A 16,834-nucleotide genomic window follows, 5' to 3' on the forward strand; every position below is an offset into this window, starting at 1 on the left:
AGAGGAGGCATCCCCCCACAGTCCCTCCAAGCCCCTGGCCTGGGAGCCCACCGGGCTTTGTCCCCCAGTGGACACCGGACACCATGCAGGAGGACAGCAAACCCGTCTCTCGCCCCTTCCCAGCCTCCAAGCACCCCTGGCCCCTGCCAACCTGGATGTAGAGGTCCGTGAAGGACCGGTCATATTCCCGAGTCGCCCCAAAGTCCAGAAGAGCCACCTGGAACAAGCAACACGGGGGAGGTTTACCTGCTACAGCAGGGCTGGACCCCGACCTCAGGGGCCCCCAAGGAGGTGCCCAGGGCTCACCTTGTGCTGCTGAGGGTCATAGAAAAAGTTGGACCAGTTGGGGTCTGTCTGCATGAAGTGGAACTCAAACAGCTCCCTCAGGCACAGGACTAGGATGTTATAGCAGATCTGGGGGGATGGGGGGGGACATGGTGGCACCAAGCCCAGTCTGGGGCCCAGGGAGCCACCTCCCGTCCTCCCCCTCCAGCCGCCCTCCCCGATTGCACTCCCAATGCTGAGTGTCCCCAGCAGGGGGACCTGAGAGCCCCCCGTGACCCCTCCCTCCCTCCCCACCGTGTCCCTCACGGTGACACGGCCACCGTGACACACACCTCGTTCCGGATCTCCTGGCTCAGCCCCTCGGCCTGGTCTAGGGGGAAGCCTGATACCAGCTCTGTGGTCAGCACATGGGGGCTGCAGAGCTCGTCCACGATCTCGGGCACATAGAAGAAGGGATGGTCCTTCAGCAGCTCCCTGAGGGTGGGTTGGGGGGGTCAAATCCTGATGCCAGAGGCTCCCACCCTCACCCCCTAGATGGGCACTGAGGAACGGAGCCAGGCAGGATATGGCAGTGACCCCAGGTCCCAACTATAGCCACCTGCCCCTCAGAGCCACAGGGACCTTCACCCCACCCTGGAGGCTGCCTCAAGCGTGTCACCCATGTCCCCCATGGGAGCCCCCAGCCATGAGCCCCACCTGAACTTCTTGGCGCAGGCGGCCTCCCGTTGGTAGTCACACTCCAGGGCCAGCTCCCGCCTCAGCACGTCAATCAGGTGCTCGGGAAACAGGCCTGTGCCAGGGAGCAGGGGGTCAGTGGGAGCTGAGGGCTCCCCAAGGTGGCCCCCTCGGATCCCCAGAGTCCATCCTGCGGGCCTGCCCCTGACCTTCAGGAAGCATGTTGCTCATGTTCAGCACGGCCATGAGATTGTTGACGTCACTGTTGATGCTTTGGGCCACACCAGGGTACTGCGGGGAAGCAGAGGGGTCCCAGGCAGGGCCCTGCTAGGGAACCCCACTCTCCCAGCCGAGGCCCACCCAGACCCCATGCCTAGGCTGAGTGACAGATGGGACCTACGATGCGCCAGGACACCCAGGCCCCACCAGCAGCCCTCATGCCACTGTGCCTCCTTCCACCTCCCCAGTGAGGGCCCCACCCCCCTGACACTGACCTGTCCCCTCCCCGCCTCACCAGCCCAAACCAAGTCTGCAGGGAGGCTGTGCCACCAGAAGTCACTCTCAGTGTGTACTGCCCAGTGCCCAGTGCTGACCAGGTGCCGGGGACGGAAATGCTAAGACCCAGGCCCCACCCCGGGGTAGGGGCACACAGGGGTGGAGGGTGCGGACACCCCAACACTGCAGGGCCCCCGAGGATGGCCGCATACACCGGGCGCCTACCTGGATCTTCATGGCCACCTCGCGGCCGCCTTTCATGCGAGCCAGGTGTACCTGGCCGATGGACGCTGCGGCGAAGGGCCGCTCCTCGAAGTACTCCAGCTTGTCCCGCCAGCCGGGGCCCAGGTCGTTGTTGAGAGTTTTCTGGCAGGAGAGGTGAGGGAGGGGCCGTGAGCACAGCCCGCCCCAGGGACACCCTGACGAGCACCCCCAGGCTGTCCCCCTCAGGCTACTGCAGGTGCCCCCCAAGGGTGGGGGGACGGCCAAGGACCCAGACGCCGCGCCCCCCCATCACCAGCACCGCCTGCTCACAGTCATCTGCTTCAGCGGCATGAAGTCCGCGCTCTGCCTCACCCGCTCGAAGATCTTGGCCAGATGGGGGTTGATGAAAGCATCATCTAGAAGGCACCAGAAGGCACAGAGCAGAGGCCTCACCCCTCAGAGGGCAGGAGCATGGGGCAGGGGCAGCGCAGCCCCCTCAGCCCCACTGTGGGGCAGCCCCGGGATGGAGGCAGACGCGCTGCTCCATGCACCAACCGAGGCCACACTGCAGCCCCCCAACTCCCCAGTGCGGCCAGGAGCCTCTCCCCCCCCACCCAGTATACCGGCCCCCGAGGCCATGGACCATGGACAGAGCCCCAGGGAGGCCCCAGGGGGGCGCGCACCCAGGCACTGCGGCCGACACAGGCGCAAGACAGTGGCACCCGGGGTGCAGGGGGCGTCCATGCAGCCTGAGGGCCCCTGCACAGCAGCAGGTGGGCTTGATAGCTCACCCAGCGACCTGAGAGGGCGGCTTCTTAGAAATAATAGACGCTTTTCAGAATTATAAAACAAGCAAATTTTGGAAGTAAAGTGAAATAAGGTATCAAAAATACAGAGCCTGCCCACCTACAGAGAACTATTCCTTTTCCCTCTGACCCTACAGCTGCGGTCACGCTGCGTGGAGGCCGCTGCAGCCTGCTTTCCCCATGGTGGTTTCTCGCGGTGTGGGCGTCCTGAACATTCTACATGTCTGTGTGTCCAGGACCACAGAGGACGCTCCTCCTGCGCAGAGCCCGGTGCACATCTCTGACACTGTCCTCGTGAAGGGCCACCACACAGGGTGTCCTGGACTCGGGGCTGGCCCACAGAAGGGCTGTGGAGGCATCCCACTGGCCAGGGGGTTAACTCCCAGCTCACGCCCCCGGTGAGCCCTGCGGTGCCAGGAGGGGCCTTGTCTTCAAACTCCCCTCGCAGGAGCCAGGCCTTGGGGGCACCCCCCTCCCGCCGTGGCCCTGATCTGGGGCCCATGTGCCCGCATGCCCCGGGTCCTGCGGGGGCAAGCCCGCGACCTCCCCCACCAGCACCTCCAACCCACACACGCAGCAGCAGGGGGACCCTCACCAACTTGTGAGAGGTCAGGACACCCACGAGGCGAGAAACAGGAGCACAGGCTCCTACTTCAGATGTTCTTAAACATCCGGCTGGTTAACAGCCAGGACTCCAGCAAGAGGGCCCAGTGGTGGGGACACACCCCCGTCCCCTCCCGAGGGGGATCAAAGCGCCGTGCCCCCGCCCCCCGGCGCCCACTCACCCTGGATGCTCAGCATCTGGCCCAGCTTGAGCGCCGCCCCGCGCACCTTGCACAGCGTGCGCACGATGCGCTCGGCGTTGGCCTCAGACAGGAAGGGGCTGGAATCCAGCACAGCTTTCTTCCCTGCAGGCAGGAGCCAGGTCAGTGCGCACCCACCGGCCCCTCTCGGGTGTCCACACACCTCATCCGACCCAACCTGGCCTGGCCAAGCAGCCCGAGGAGGATGAGGCTGGGCCTGAGGGGCTGGGAGTGCCTGTGGGTGCCAGGGAGCCTGGGTGCCTCCTGGGGCTCCACGCCACACGAAGACAGGGACAGTATGGAATGTCGGAGCCACACACAGGCTCCGGCCTCCCAAACTTCCTAGAACCAGCATGCTGCTGACACCCTGCCTGGTGCTGTGGAAGGGACTCCCGGGCACCCAGCTCTCCCCAGGCCTGATTCTGGAAGCCACCCATGCACACACGCACACATGCACACACACAGACACACATGCATACACATGCACATTGCACAGACACACACATACAGACACACATGCATATACACACATGCACACAGGCACATGCACACACACATGCTCACATGCACGCAGACACGCCCACACCCACACACACATATGCACACACACACACACACACAGAGCCCCTCCCTCCCTCCGTAGTGGTCCCTGGGGCCTGCTGGGGGTAGCACTGAAGGCCATGCTCAGCTGCTCAGGGGCAGGGGTACAAGGACAGAGGGACCAACGTGAGGACGACTGTCACTGTCCCTCCCACCCAGGTAGGGGACAATGGGCAGCTGGCTGCAGGAGGGTACAGTCCTCCGGGGAGGGAAGCACAGGGTCCAGGGCAGCGCGGTGGTGGTGTACCCCTTCCTCCACCCAGGAGGCCCCGGGTGCAAATGACCTCCGTCTGGCACGAGCAGGGGTGGCAGGTGGCAGGTGAAAGGGCAAGGAGCTGGTGGGCAGGGGGGGGGGCTGCAGGGCATCAGGGCCTGCTGACACCATCCCCCCACCCCAACCCCAGCGCAGCCCAAACACCAAGTCTCCTTGTTCTGAAGTAGGGAGAGGCCGGAGCAGGGCTTTCACCTCACCTGTTCGGGACGCTGCCCCTGTCCACCCCAGCTGCTCCAGCCGGGGGCACCCACTGTTCTCCCTGCGCTCTGTCCTGTGAGCCCAGTCAGATCTGTCCCCACACTGTCCCCACGGTGCCAGGCACTGTCCTCAGGCCCCATCACCACCGGCCTGGCCCAGCGCTCCACAGGGGAGCCATGTCCTCACGGAGGGAAGGGCACAGGTGAGGGGGGTGGTAGAGGGCAGGGGAGCAGGAGGGACACGGGGATTGAGGCCCCGGGGACATTCTGTCTGCAGATGAGAAGCCCCTGAGAGCAGCCGCGAATCCGCTGTGGAAAAGCGGGGAGGAGGAGAAGGCTGGCGGGGAGGCTGCTGGCCCTCAGCACACAGCCCCTGCCTGGGGCGCTCCTGAGATCTGGGGACCGTGCTCAGTCCTCCCGGGCCTTCCAGACAGCACCCCCACAGCCCAGGCATGGCCGGTTCTGAGAGCGGTCTGGGGAAGCCGGGCCACGGTGGGCAGGCCCCCCACTCACGGGAGGCCCTGCTGGGGCAGACCGGGCCATGCTGGTCAGGGGCTCCGGAGCCCCCTCGGGACTGCCCAGGCCACCCAGCAGCTCTAGGGCCATGCTCCCTAAGCCCCCTGACCCCCAGTCAGGGTCCCCACTTCCCTGACGAAGGTCACCAGCTGTAACCCTGGAGCCAGTTCTCTGCTTGGCGGAGGTGGGCCGGAGAGCAGCCAGCTTCCAGGGGGACAGGTGGGGGCTGTGCCCAGAGAACACTGGCTTCTCATTCCAGAGAGAGCCCATCTTCGCTTCCCAAAGTATCTCGGTGCCAACACTAAAAATACCCTCACTAAACCCTCTCTGTCCTCCAGCTCCTTCCAAGGACGCTCGGTGTGCCCCGTGCACCCCTCCCTCCAGGAGGCCCCTCATCCCCACAGAGGGTTCTTGCAGGTGAAGCAGGGCCATCCAGGTGTCCGGCAGGCCCCCTTGCAGCCTCCAATGGAGCCCAGCCCTGGACTTTCGGGGGCCACAGTGCAATAGCCCAGTGGGCGTCCCTGGGTCCCCACAGAAAGAGGAAGGAGCTGATGCCCCCTGAACGGCCGGGGGCACCCAGCTTAGATCTTCAAATACATTTTGGGAAATCCACCAAGCAGAGGCCTCTACCAGCCCTGCTCTCAATGCCCCCGGGGCCTCAGTGAAGGGAAAGCCCACCCAGCCCAGCACCCAGACAGGTCGATGGGAGGACCTCCAGGGGCCCCCAGACCCAGTGTCACAAAAACCACCAGTCTGCAGAACATTCTCTATGAAGTACACCCCCGACCAGGCCACCCCAACTAGGGGGCTGACGGCTGGGACCTCATGGGCCCAGGAAGGCAGGGGACAGAGGAGTCGCGATCCTCACCTTGGAGACAGAGGGTCCAGGGCAAGAGAAGGGGCTGCTGTGGGTGTCTGGGCCAGGGCAGCAGGGCTTGAAGGGTCTGTGCCAGTAGCACAGACATCCCTCACCCACAGCCCCATGGGGAGCCCTGCACCCCGACAGCCCCACGAGCAGGGCAGAGGCAGGACCAAAACAGAGGCTCCAACAGGAAGTGGGTGGGTGTGCCCACCACCAGAGGAGCCAGGAAGGGCCAAGCAGAGCAGCCTTGAGGCCTCAGCAGACATGGGGGCACCATATACGTGGAACATGGGGCAGGAGGCGGCCCCTGGGTGGGGGGGGGGGTCAACACTCCAGAACGGGGTTGGGGGGCAGGGGTGCTGGGAGCTGACTGGCCCACCTCCCAGGGCCCAGCTCACCTGAAGGGTCCTCTGGGCGGAGGCTCTTCTTGGCTACTTCGGCCAGGGCCCCAAAGCCTAGCCCCACGGCCAGACCTGCAAGGAGACGAGGCGCTGGGCACAGGTGCAGGGCCTGCTCACCACCCCCACATCCACGAGGCCCAGAACGGCCCCACGTGGCCCCGCCTTAGCTCCCGGGGACCCTCGCTGACAGTCCAGACCTTCTGAAAAGGGACAAAAGGAAGGAGGTACACAGGCGCTGATTTCAGATGTCTGGCTCCAGGTGGGCGCCTGTGGGAAAAGGTGTCCCCCACCCCACCCCTGCTTGTGAGACCCGTGAAGAGGCTAGAAAGCACACAAGTGTGACGCGGTTTCCCGGCATAGACACAGCCCAGTGATGGTCTGTGGGCCAGGGAGGCGGGCGGCACAGCAGCCCCCACACCCAGAGGGGTGAGCTCACCCCGGGCACCCTGTTCAGTGGATGAGAAAACCAGCACGTGCTTCTGTGTTTTCCAAGGTTTGCACAATGATCATGTATTACTGTTATGAAAGATATTACTGCATTTATTGAAAATGTTATTTAACAAAAAATAATAGCAAATAAGTGGTAAAAGTGAACAACAATTTTCAAGGTAACCTAACCTTACAATGTGCTTATCCTAGCCACCAGGTCACCAGCTGGAAGCGCACGGGTCGGGGCGAGAGCTCCCAGTAGGGCCGGGCACCGGCAGCGCTCCGGTGCTTGCTGTTACCATCACTAATTCCGTTCAAGATGGTTGGAACTGGGCTGCCCAAAAGAAGTACAAGGCCAGCCATGTGCACAAGGTTAAATTTTCCAGTAGCCACGTTAAAAAAAAAAAAAGACAAAAAGACAAAAGGAAGTGTGGGAAGTGAATGCATGTCGTGTATTTTATTTAACGTAATACATCCAAAATATCATCAGGAAGTCCTCTTGTGTATAAGACTTACCAGAGGTGTTTCACTGTTCTGTTTTGGTTTTGTATGGAGTCTTCAAAACCCAGTGTGTACTTTGCCCTCACACAGCGCCACCCCCGTCCCCGGCCCGGCTGGGGCTGGCGATGCTTCAGGCACTCATGCACATAGCACAGGGCAGCGCAGGATGAGCCGAGCTCTGGAAGCCACAGAAAGGAGCCAGGCACCCGGAAATGGCCCTCACGCCCACCCAGACACGGGTGCCAGGGCCTGTTTATCCTGCCAACCGGCTCTGGAGGGCCCTGGGCATGGAGCGGAGAGCAGCCATGCCAATTAAACATTAACTCCCCTGCTGCCTGCCCACCTCACCCCACCCAGCACCATATCTGACTTTGCAAACTAAGTGATAACAAGCAAGGTTAACTTTCAAACGAGAGTAACCTGCACCACGGTCTCTCTGCTTCTAGGCTTTTCTCTGCCTGCATCAAGTCCAAAGAAAAGCCCAGGGTTAGCCAGCCTGGCCTCTGCGAGCAGAGGCGGCCCACCAGCTCCCCTGCCCCTCATCTCCCCCAGATGCTCTGTCAAACCCTTCCCTGGCCATTTCTAGGCCACCAGGCAGGGCCGAAGCTTTCCAAGGGCAAGGACGTGTCATTAAATCACCAAAAGAACATTCTGCAGAGAAGGCCTTCAGCGGCTCCTGTGGCCCTCCAAGCTCCCCGGGGAGCTTGCCCAGCACCGGGCCCGATGTGCTGCCAGCTGATGGGCTCCCCACTGCAGCCAGCCTGGCTGTCCTGACCTTGGCCTCAGGAGCTCCCCGTCCCCTGCCACCACCCGGCGAGCTTCAGGCCATTCTCAGAGCCACGTGGAGGGGGAAGCACAAGGCCCAGGATGGCACTGCCCTCCGTGCCGTGATCCACGATCGCCCGCCTGGCCCACGCGGCCTGCCAGCAAGACGACCAGCCCCGGAACCAGTGCTGCAGCCCGCGGCCGCCGGCAACAGCCTGGCCTCCGTCCTGGCCCGCGAGGCACGGCCAGCTCTTCCAGGAAGGCTGCTGGCGCTTCGCTCTAGAACAGAGGTTCTGCCGTCAAGAAACGCGGGGGAAGCAGACGGCTCTCCCCAGAGACCGGGGAGCCCTGGGCCAGCTTCCCAGGCCCCCAGCCCAGGCCCTTCCTCCCTGAAGTCCCTCTGGAGGTCATCAGAGCCAAACGAGGCCACCCTGGAGCAGCCACTGGGCTCTTCCCAGACAGGCAGCAGAGGAAAAGAAAAGGAAGAACAAACACCATCCGAAGGCGGCGCCATCTGTAAGGACGCTTGGCGAGAGGGGCCCCCAGCGGGAAGAGGAAGCGCAGGTTTCTGGTGACTCTGGCCTGGGCGCCCAGAAACCCGGCCCCCTCTACGGGGCAAGGCTCGTGGGGGTTTCTGCGCAGCAGCCGCAGGCGAAGAGATTTCTACGGACGACAGACCGCGCCAGGCACTGTTCCGGGGCCTCGCTTTCGTAACACATCTTCTAAGACACAGGAATGTGGGTGCCCCTGCCCCTTCCGTGCGGGTCAGAGTCACGGCAGCCTCCGCTGCACACCTCCACCCTCGCCACCCTGTCTTCCGATAGGATACACCTCTGTGGCCTTCTCTCTTTCTCAATATATTTCTTTTTTACTGACATTATTCACTTTTTTCACATTTGGAATCCGTGATCACCAGCAGAACCACACATGGACAAGTGGCATCACATGGTCACCGAAGCACACCACAGGTGACACAGGAGTCCCACAGTGCCCCTGCCCCTTCCTGAGGTCAAGTCTTTTTTTTTTTAAATAGACTCCACACCCAATGTGGCAATTGAACCCACGACCCCAAGACTGAGAGTCACATGTCCTCCGACTGATAAGCCAGGTGCCCCTCCTGAGCTATTTTTTAAAGCAAAGCCTCTTTTCTGGGACTAAGGGTCCCTTAACCTTTCACCTTCTAAAAATACTAGGGTTCCCAAGGGTCCATTTGCTCTACACCCCATTCCTGGCACAGTCTTCTCACATCTGTTCCCTGGATCGGATTTCGCAAGCGGCCCCACACATCACATCACCCTATTTCCTCCTGCTTCTACATGTTTGGTTTCCTCCCGTTCCGTCCTGGTGCCCTCAGCACCCCCTCGCTGCTGCCTCACTGGCAGGACTGCAGGTTCCTGGCGGAGGCCTCTGGCTGCCACACGTGCGAACGAGCGGTGCTCGGCTCCTTGGGAGATCAGCCTCCTCGGCGGCCAGCCTGACCCACCGGAGTCTCATCTCTGTCTTTCAGGCCTCCTTCATTTTCCAGACACACAGGAGGCCGGGAAGACAACTCCTCTGAAGCAGGAATTGGAACAGGGACAGAAGATACAGATAAGAACGTGGGAGACACACAGGACCGTGGACACATTATACGTCAAACACGTGTTGGGGGAGAGAAGAGGGCAGAAGCAGCACTTGAAGAAATGACCAGAACTTCCTGATGCTGACAACAGATATATCAAGCCACAGATTGAAATATCCTCATTGAAGCCAATGCAAGACCTGTACTGTCCAGGGCCTGGGACTTCCGCAGGGCCAGCGTCCACCCACGGCCCAGGGCTCAGCCACGACTGTGGGCTCTGTATCAACCCAGCAGGCTGCAGGGTGCCTAGACGCCGGAGCACGCCTGTAAGCGGTCACCGTGCGCACGGGGCTCCGCTCCGCTCCCCCACCCCGCCCGCCGCCACCTCTGGCGGATGTCTCTGAGCACACGGCCAGCTGCCCGTGGAGGGCTTCTGGAGCCTGACAGGCGGGTAGGCGACAGAGTCCACGTTTACGAAGTCCGCAAAGGGTCTGAAGTCAATCCGGGTCACCAGTCCAGCGGAGTGTCCCATCCCAGGAGTGAGAGGCACCCAATGGGAAGAACGTGCAGAACAAAGGGAGCCAGGTGCTACGTCCAGAGGTCTAGGCCACCCTGGCCCTAGAAGTGCCAGTCCTGCCAGAGCCTTCGCCATATGGTGGCCTCGTGTCCACAGAAGGCCCAGCAGACCCTCCTCTTGGGAGGAGGAAGACGACATCCCAGCCTGCACTGCTCCCAGAGGCCCAGAGCCAAGCTGCGGTGGACAGGAGGTCGTGAGAAGCGGGCAGCAGCCGGCGGAGTGGAGAACTTGGGGACAGGGCAGGCAGGGGCGGCTGGCTCTGCCACATTGCTCAGGCTGGGGTCCGCAGCATCACCCCCCTTCCTTCTTAGTGTGGGGAGGAAGGAGGCGAATGTGGGCAAAATCCCTCCCTGCTGGGCTTTATCAGAGTCTCTGCTCCCAGGTCTGCAGCTTCTGAAAGTGGCCTGCACGGGGGAATCATAATGTTCCCCACGCTGCGGCCCACCAAACGGACAGCCCAAGCCAGGAGTACCTCCATCCTGTGGGAGGAACTCTCCGGGGTGAGACTGGCTCTTATGCCATCTTGTTGCCTAGCCCACCCTGAAAACTGTCCCAAGCCTTGGGCCATGCGGCAGCTGCTCCTCTGCAGATGCCCACCCCATTCTGGGCCCACGGGATCCTATCTGCTCCCCTAGATGACCGTACCCCAGGCCCTCTCTGTCTAGGAGGCCAACCACACTAGCTCTGTGCAAATGATGGATCATGTCCATTTTAACCTTTTTTTCCCGTAATATGAATATCCTGGTTTTGTATTAGGCTCTCATTCCCACGCTGTGTTCTCAGGTACATGAGAGATCCCAGGGGTCAGGGGGCAGCAGCTCCAGGTCTACACAGCAGAATACTTGTGTCACCAGGGACAGCGATTATGTGGAGGGCGGAGCCTATGGAGCCACCTCATTTGTGCACTGGAGTCAGCTCTTCAGCCACAGTGTCCTCTCAAAAGCCCTCCCTCCACCTTTGGTGTTCCGGAGAGAGGAGATTTGAACTTGTCTGCGGTCTGATCTTCTCCTGGAAGTCAGGAAATTGGTCTCAACAGGAACATGTGGTGCCAAGGGGAAGCCAGTGTTGACTGAGGGTTGTCTATCCATGTCACAGAGGGTTCCTGCTCCAGACTTCTAGCCCCAGAGCCCAGGACTCACTGTTCCTACCACATCCAGCCTTCACAGGACTGTGCGGGGCCTACCATGCACAACAGGGTGTGTGTGTGTGTGTGTGTGTGTGTGTGTGTGTGTTAAAAATGACTTGGGGGGGGGGCACCTGGGAGGCTCAGTCAGTAAAGCATCTGCCTTCGGCTCAGGCCATGATTCCGGGGTCCTGATCGAGCCCTGAATTGGGCTCCCTGCTCAATGGGGAGTCTGCTTCTCCCTCTCCCTGCTGCCCTGCCTGCTTATGTGTGTGCACTCTCTCTCTCTCTCTCTCTCTCTCTCTCTAATAAAATAAATAAATAAAATCTTTTTTAAAAAATGAGTTGGTAAAGACAGGTTTAGGAACACCTCGGGACCCTTCTTGAGCTGCCCGGGGATGGGTGTCTGAGGCAAAGCCTACATTTCTTACTTTATAAATTCTGGGCTTTTCCCATCGGCTTCCAGAGAGACCATCAGCCATGACTTCTCTGGTGCCCAGAGCCACGTCCTGCCTGCCGCAGCAGTGGCTGGGTTCGCGAGGAGGAGAGAAGGCTCCATTCCTGTGCCAGGAGAGCCCCACCAACCTCCCTCCCTGTGCCAGAAGGGGACAACTTCACAGAGCACCTGGGGTGACGCGTCCACTTGCTGCTCACTCTGGTGATCGTATTTGTCTGGCCTCCAAAGGACAAACATGTTGGTCTTCCCCCTGTTCCTCTGGGGTTTTATTGTTTATAAACTTTTCATTTTGAGAAAAAGAGCCAGAGCATCTCTGACCAAATGTTCTGTGCCAGGAATGGATCTGGACTACAGCCTGGGGCCCCTGAGGTGGGGGCTGAACCTCCCTTTCTCTTGTGCTCCCTCCCTACTTTGGCCAGGTCTGTCCTAAACAATTGACTCCTACCCCAGCCCCTCTTCTAATTCCCACTCCCAAAAACTGCCCTACACACACACACACACACACACACACACACACACACACACACAGGTCTGAAGAAGCTACGAACACACCAAGCCTTGTTCCAATCTCCTATGTCAAAACCATTCCTGGATGTGGTTCATACCAATGCACTTGTTCTATGATGGAACCAATCTCCTTTAGTCCTGATCTCAGTCAGGGTGGAGAGAAGCAATGGGGGGGGGGCCTTCCATGTATGAGGTACGGTCAGGAGACTGAGACACAGAAGATGAGCTACATCCATGTCATTTGGGCACTTCCATGTGGGGGTGAGAAACTTACGTCCAGGTGGCCATAGACAGTTTAACAGGAGACAGACGAGTGTGGCGCCCTCCCTTCCAGTGTGTGAAATCTCGAATGGATGGGGCGGTGCGGGGAGAGGAAAGCTTGTGTCTCTCTGTTCTTTCCCTCATTTCTGAACTGCAGGCCACCGAGCTCCCGAGGGCACCAGGGCCTCCACCTCCAGGCAGTTTAGGGAGCGGCTGACTTTGCCTGGTGGGCACATCCTCCTACTCACTGGTGTTTGTAACACACGCTGACCCCTTTCCCTTCTCTCTTTACCCTGGGGAAAAATACAATGAATAAGTAAAACCTTACTGGTTCTGGAAAAAGACCCCAATTTTAAAGAAGGGAAAGTAGATAGGGTCCAAGGTCCCAAGGAAGCAGGGCAGAAATTGTAACCCAGATACTGTGATGACCTAAAGTCCAGTCCCGACCCCAAACCCTGTCTTTGACCCCATTTCCATATCACTCCTTCACAAGACCCAACATCCACACATCACTCTGCTCCCAACACATGGGCTGTAAGACACCCACTGCTGACCTTTTCAAAGGTGGGCCTACCTCCCAGGGGTCTAGAATCATCCCTTTCCTTCATGCCCCCCCCCCCCGGTAAAGATCCGACATCTGTCGGTCTGCTTCGTACCCTCACGAGGGAAAGAGAGGTCAGCGGTGTCTGCTAGAAGAACAAAGTGGGAATGTTACCTCACTCTGCTTGGATGACGACCCGCCAGTAAACCACACACTTCGCAACCCAGTGAAGAGCCACATAAAAGGGATGCTTGCAGCTCTGGAAACAGTTTTTTGCAACACACGTGGTTCTAAGAATCCAGGATATTAATTCCGACTGCCTTCTACTCAACTCCACTCTATTGCTTTTTTAAACTCCTGCCTTAGCCCACTACATTGACTTCCCGCCCGTGGAAGGGTCAGAACACACGTTGTGAGAACCTCGGGGTGAGGCTGAAGGCCCGGAACTCACTCAGGAGCCCAAGTGACACGTTCCTCCCAGACCCAGCCGCTCCCTGCCGCCACCCACCCCCTGGAAGCCTGACACAGCAGCCACCCACCACAGCGCTGGGCAACCCTCCAGCGCACACCAAAGATGGCTCGGGGCCCTGGGAAGCTGTCAGCAAGGGCTCCAGAGGCTCCTGGTGGCTAAGAGCACCTGCTCACCCCAACCCCGACCGCTACCCGGGTGGCATCTGGCCTGAGGGGAGCCCTGCACTGGGCCTTGCTGAGGCTGCCTGTGTGCCCACACACCTGCCCACTCCACCGGTCTTCCTCAGCCCCCGACCCCGAGAACCTGGCTCTGCCCTCTCCCCAAGAATTCATGGCATTCCATCAAATTCTAATCTACCCCCACGACCTTCTTTCTGGCCACTTGTCCCAAACACCCCCTCAACTAGCCTCACTGCAAAGACCCCCAGGGGAGAATTGCATCACTCCAAACCTGTCAGCCAGGCAAAGCCTCTGGTGAGCCAACCTCGAGTGGTGGGGAGAGGGCTGGAGAGGAAGGCCACAGAGCAGGAAGGGACAGTTCTGGCAGTGGGCCTCCATGCAACACTTTGGTAACCAACACCACCCTTTACCCACATGCCCAGCATCCCGCGGACTGAGCCCCCCAATGGAGGCCGCCAGCGCGCAGATTCTCAAATGTGTCCTGGCAGTGGCACCCCAGGCAGTTACAATGTTCTGCGAGGAACTGGCTGAACACAAGCCCGCATGAGGAAACAAAGCACAGACTCTGTCCTAAAACACAGATGATACTTTCAGCCAGATTCTTGAGCTGCTAAGGAGCAGCAGCTGCCAAATTTTAAGACCGTGATGATGGAACAAAAGCTTCAAGAAAGTTCCATCCAGTGAACGCAGTGGGCCCTGCATGCTAGGAAGACGGAACATGACCATGCTCTCAGAGCCCACACAAGGCCAGGCTACCGGGCATCGCAGAGCCAATTCCAAACAAGGAGCAGGACAGCATCTCCAGGAGAAGGGGTGGCTGAGGACGGCGTTTGTGATGGCACACGGGAGGGGGACTCAGAAGCCAGCCTGAGCAAAGCACAAGGCGAGCAGGTCCCAGCTCAGACACACACAGTGACCTGCATCTTGCTCAGGATGCAAGCAACAGAAAGGACGACACAAGGTCACAAAAGCAGGTCCGAGTGCTATAAACCTTCGCTCTAAAATCATCTTCGACTCGGCACGGGCAGCCTGGACACAGTAGTACTTAAATCTCCATAGAAAAGGACACACCAAGGGATCCCTGGGTGGCGCAGCAGTTTGGCGCCTGCCTTTGACCAAGGGCGCAATCCTGCAGACCCGGGATCGAGTCCCACATCGGGCTCCCGGTGCATGGAGCCTGCCTCTCCCTCTGCGTGTGTCTCTGCCTCTCTCTCTCTCTCTCTCTCTCTCTCTCTCTCGTTAAAAAAAAAAAAAAGAAAAGGACACACCAAGCTCCCAGCCACAGACTTCTGGATGGCAGCTCAAGGCCAGAGCCCCCAGTGAGCACCCCACTGACACCCCGCAGGCCTGTGGGGGTCCAGCCAACGAGGCCCCGTGCTGCCAGTCAGGGACCAAAACCACTGTGGGAGCCCAGCTACCCCACGACGACTGTCCACTGGTTGCAGAGGGGCTCCGTGCCGGGGTGGTGGCAAGAGGACAGGGCTGACATCACAGACAGCACACCCGAGGGTGGCCCAAGGAGCTCACGGCAGAGTGTCAGGCAATGTCACCCCCGGGGGCCAGCGGAGGCAGAGTGGAGTCTAGTCCCATGCTCCTCCCCCAGAGCACAGGGTCAGAAGGGCAGCACAGGAGCCAACGCCCCCCTACAGGACACCCTGGTCCCCACCCTCTCCCACCTCCACACAGGCCCCACCAAGGGCATGCCAGGGCAGGCGCGGTGGCACAGGGACCCTCAGCCAGCTTACCTCCGAAGTTGGCCAGGCGCCCAATTCGTGTAACTGGCACCTTCCGTTCCCGAGCCCGCTCACTGAGCTAGAAGGAGTAAGGATAGAGACCTCACACCATCGGCGACCAGGCCCAGGACCGCCCTGCAGGGTCTCACAATGCCCCCCAGGAGCCCTCCCCACCCCCACAGGCAGCCGCACAGGCAGGCAGCACACTCCCCCAAGAGGGGGCCCCTGGATCCCTGAAAATGGCAGGCCATGGCATCCAGAGGGTGCCCCGGGAGGGCCTAACACCAGCGCCACGGCGAGCAGCAGCCACCCCAGCCCCGCTCCACAGGGCCCTCTGGGACGCACCATCTGCTTGTGGGGCTTGCTCTCAGGGCGAGCCTTGGCCTGCCGGGCCTTCTCAATGTCCTCCGTAGTGAGGCCCCCCACAGGGGACTGGTCCTGGTGGAAGAACCTTCGAGGAAGGCCCGGGACAGAAAGGGGGGCTCTGGGGTCTCCAAAGAGCCTCCTGGTGACTGTGCCCAGAGGGGAGGCGGCCTGGCCCGGGAGCCCAGCTTCCCTAAAGGGTCCACTAGCGACGTAGGCAGGAGCCGGGCCTTCACTTCCGGTGTGATCTCCCCGGTCAGGGGAGGTGGCTGCAGAGAAATCTGGGGGGGCCCCCGCAGTCTGAGGCCCAGAGAACTCCACTTCCACGTCATCGAGGCTCTCAGCATAAGACTCTGGGCGCCGATCCTGACCCTATGATGGAAAAAAAGCCAGCGTGAGAGGAGCAAGAGCTGGCCCAGGGTTCCTCCCTGTGTGCACCCCACTCTGCACAGAATGACACACACTCCGCAGGGTAAGTGGCCTTCAGCCAGTCCCACAGGTGAGCACCTTCCTGACCCCAACCTAGGAGAGCCAGGTGAGGCCCTGCTTCTGACAGGCTCCGCTCTGGTCCCAGGGAGGCCAGGAGGTCGCTGAGCACCTGCTGGGTGCCTCTCCAGGCCCAAGTGAGTGACCACCACGCTCCAGGCAGCAAGCTCATCATCTGTAAATTGGGGCTCAGGAGGGGCCTCGAGGTCCCAGCAAGCGAGCCAGGCCAGCAGAAGGGGGAGGCAGGGCTCAGAGAAGTAAAAGGTTCACCAGACCAGCACACCAAGGGGATCCACCCACCACCCCAGGCCAGCACCTCACTGCAGATGCGGCTCCCTGGCCGTTCCCCTAAGAGGCTCTCAGCAGGGCTGGACCGCTGGCCCTGGGAGCTGGGGGTGCAGGGACAGGCCAGGAGGGAGGCACCACGCTTTCCCTCTATGAGTCACATGGACCCAAACTGCAGGCCCGGTTCCTGTTTGAACCCTGAGTAACCCTGAGCCAGTTCCTCATCAAGAAATAGGGCTGCACGTGGTCACGGAGCTGCGTGGGCCACAGACAGGGCTGGGGGGACGGCACGGCTCCTGAGGGCCGGGCTGTGGCTGGCTGCCCCGGGCCGCAGGGATGGGCTCAGGGCACGGGGTCACACGGGGCACCTGGGGGCACCCCCCCGAGCCTGCTCGCTGCTGTCCTGCTACTCGCCCTCCAGAGGACCAAGAGAGCCTGACCGACACTCTCCCTTCATAAAGGGGACAGTGAGGCTG

General features: G+C 60.6%; 1 protein-coding gene across 2 annotated transcripts in view; it reads right to left on the reverse strand.

Annotated features, from left to right (window-relative positions):
- COQ8A (coenzyme Q8A) overlaps positions 1-16,834 on the reverse strand; it is a 37,824-nt gene that overhangs the window by 1,332 nt on the left and 19,658 nt on the right. For both annotated transcript variants that reach the window (XM_055324039.1, XM_055324040.1), the window contains exons 3-13: positions 15,570-15,959; positions 15,237-15,303; positions 6,116-6,190; positions 3,251-3,373; positions 1,990-2,075; positions 1,681-1,821; positions 1,170-1,251; positions 982-1,075; positions 618-759; positions 307-414; positions 152-217 (exon numbers count right to left, since the gene is read on the reverse strand). In XM_055324039.1, the coding sequence (XP_055180014.1) occupies positions 152-217; positions 307-414; positions 618-759; positions 982-1,075; positions 1,170-1,251; positions 1,681-1,821; positions 1,990-2,075; positions 3,251-3,373; positions 6,116-6,190; positions 15,237-15,303; positions 15,570-15,959 (1,374 nt within the window). The remainder of the gene's footprint in view (positions 1-151; positions 218-306; positions 415-617; positions 760-981; positions 1,076-1,169; positions 1,252-1,680; positions 1,822-1,989; positions 2,076-3,250; positions 3,374-6,115; positions 6,191-15,236; positions 15,304-15,569; positions 15,960-16,834) is intronic.

Source organism: Nyctereutes procyonoides, unplaced genomic scaffold (genome assembly GCF_905146905.1).
Source record: "Nyctereutes procyonoides isolate TBG_1078 unplaced genomic scaffold, NYPRO_anot_genome, whole genome shotgun sequence".
In the NCBI taxonomy this organism is placed as follows: domain Eukaryota; kingdom Metazoa; phylum Chordata; class Mammalia; order Carnivora; family Canidae; genus Nyctereutes; species Nyctereutes procyonoides.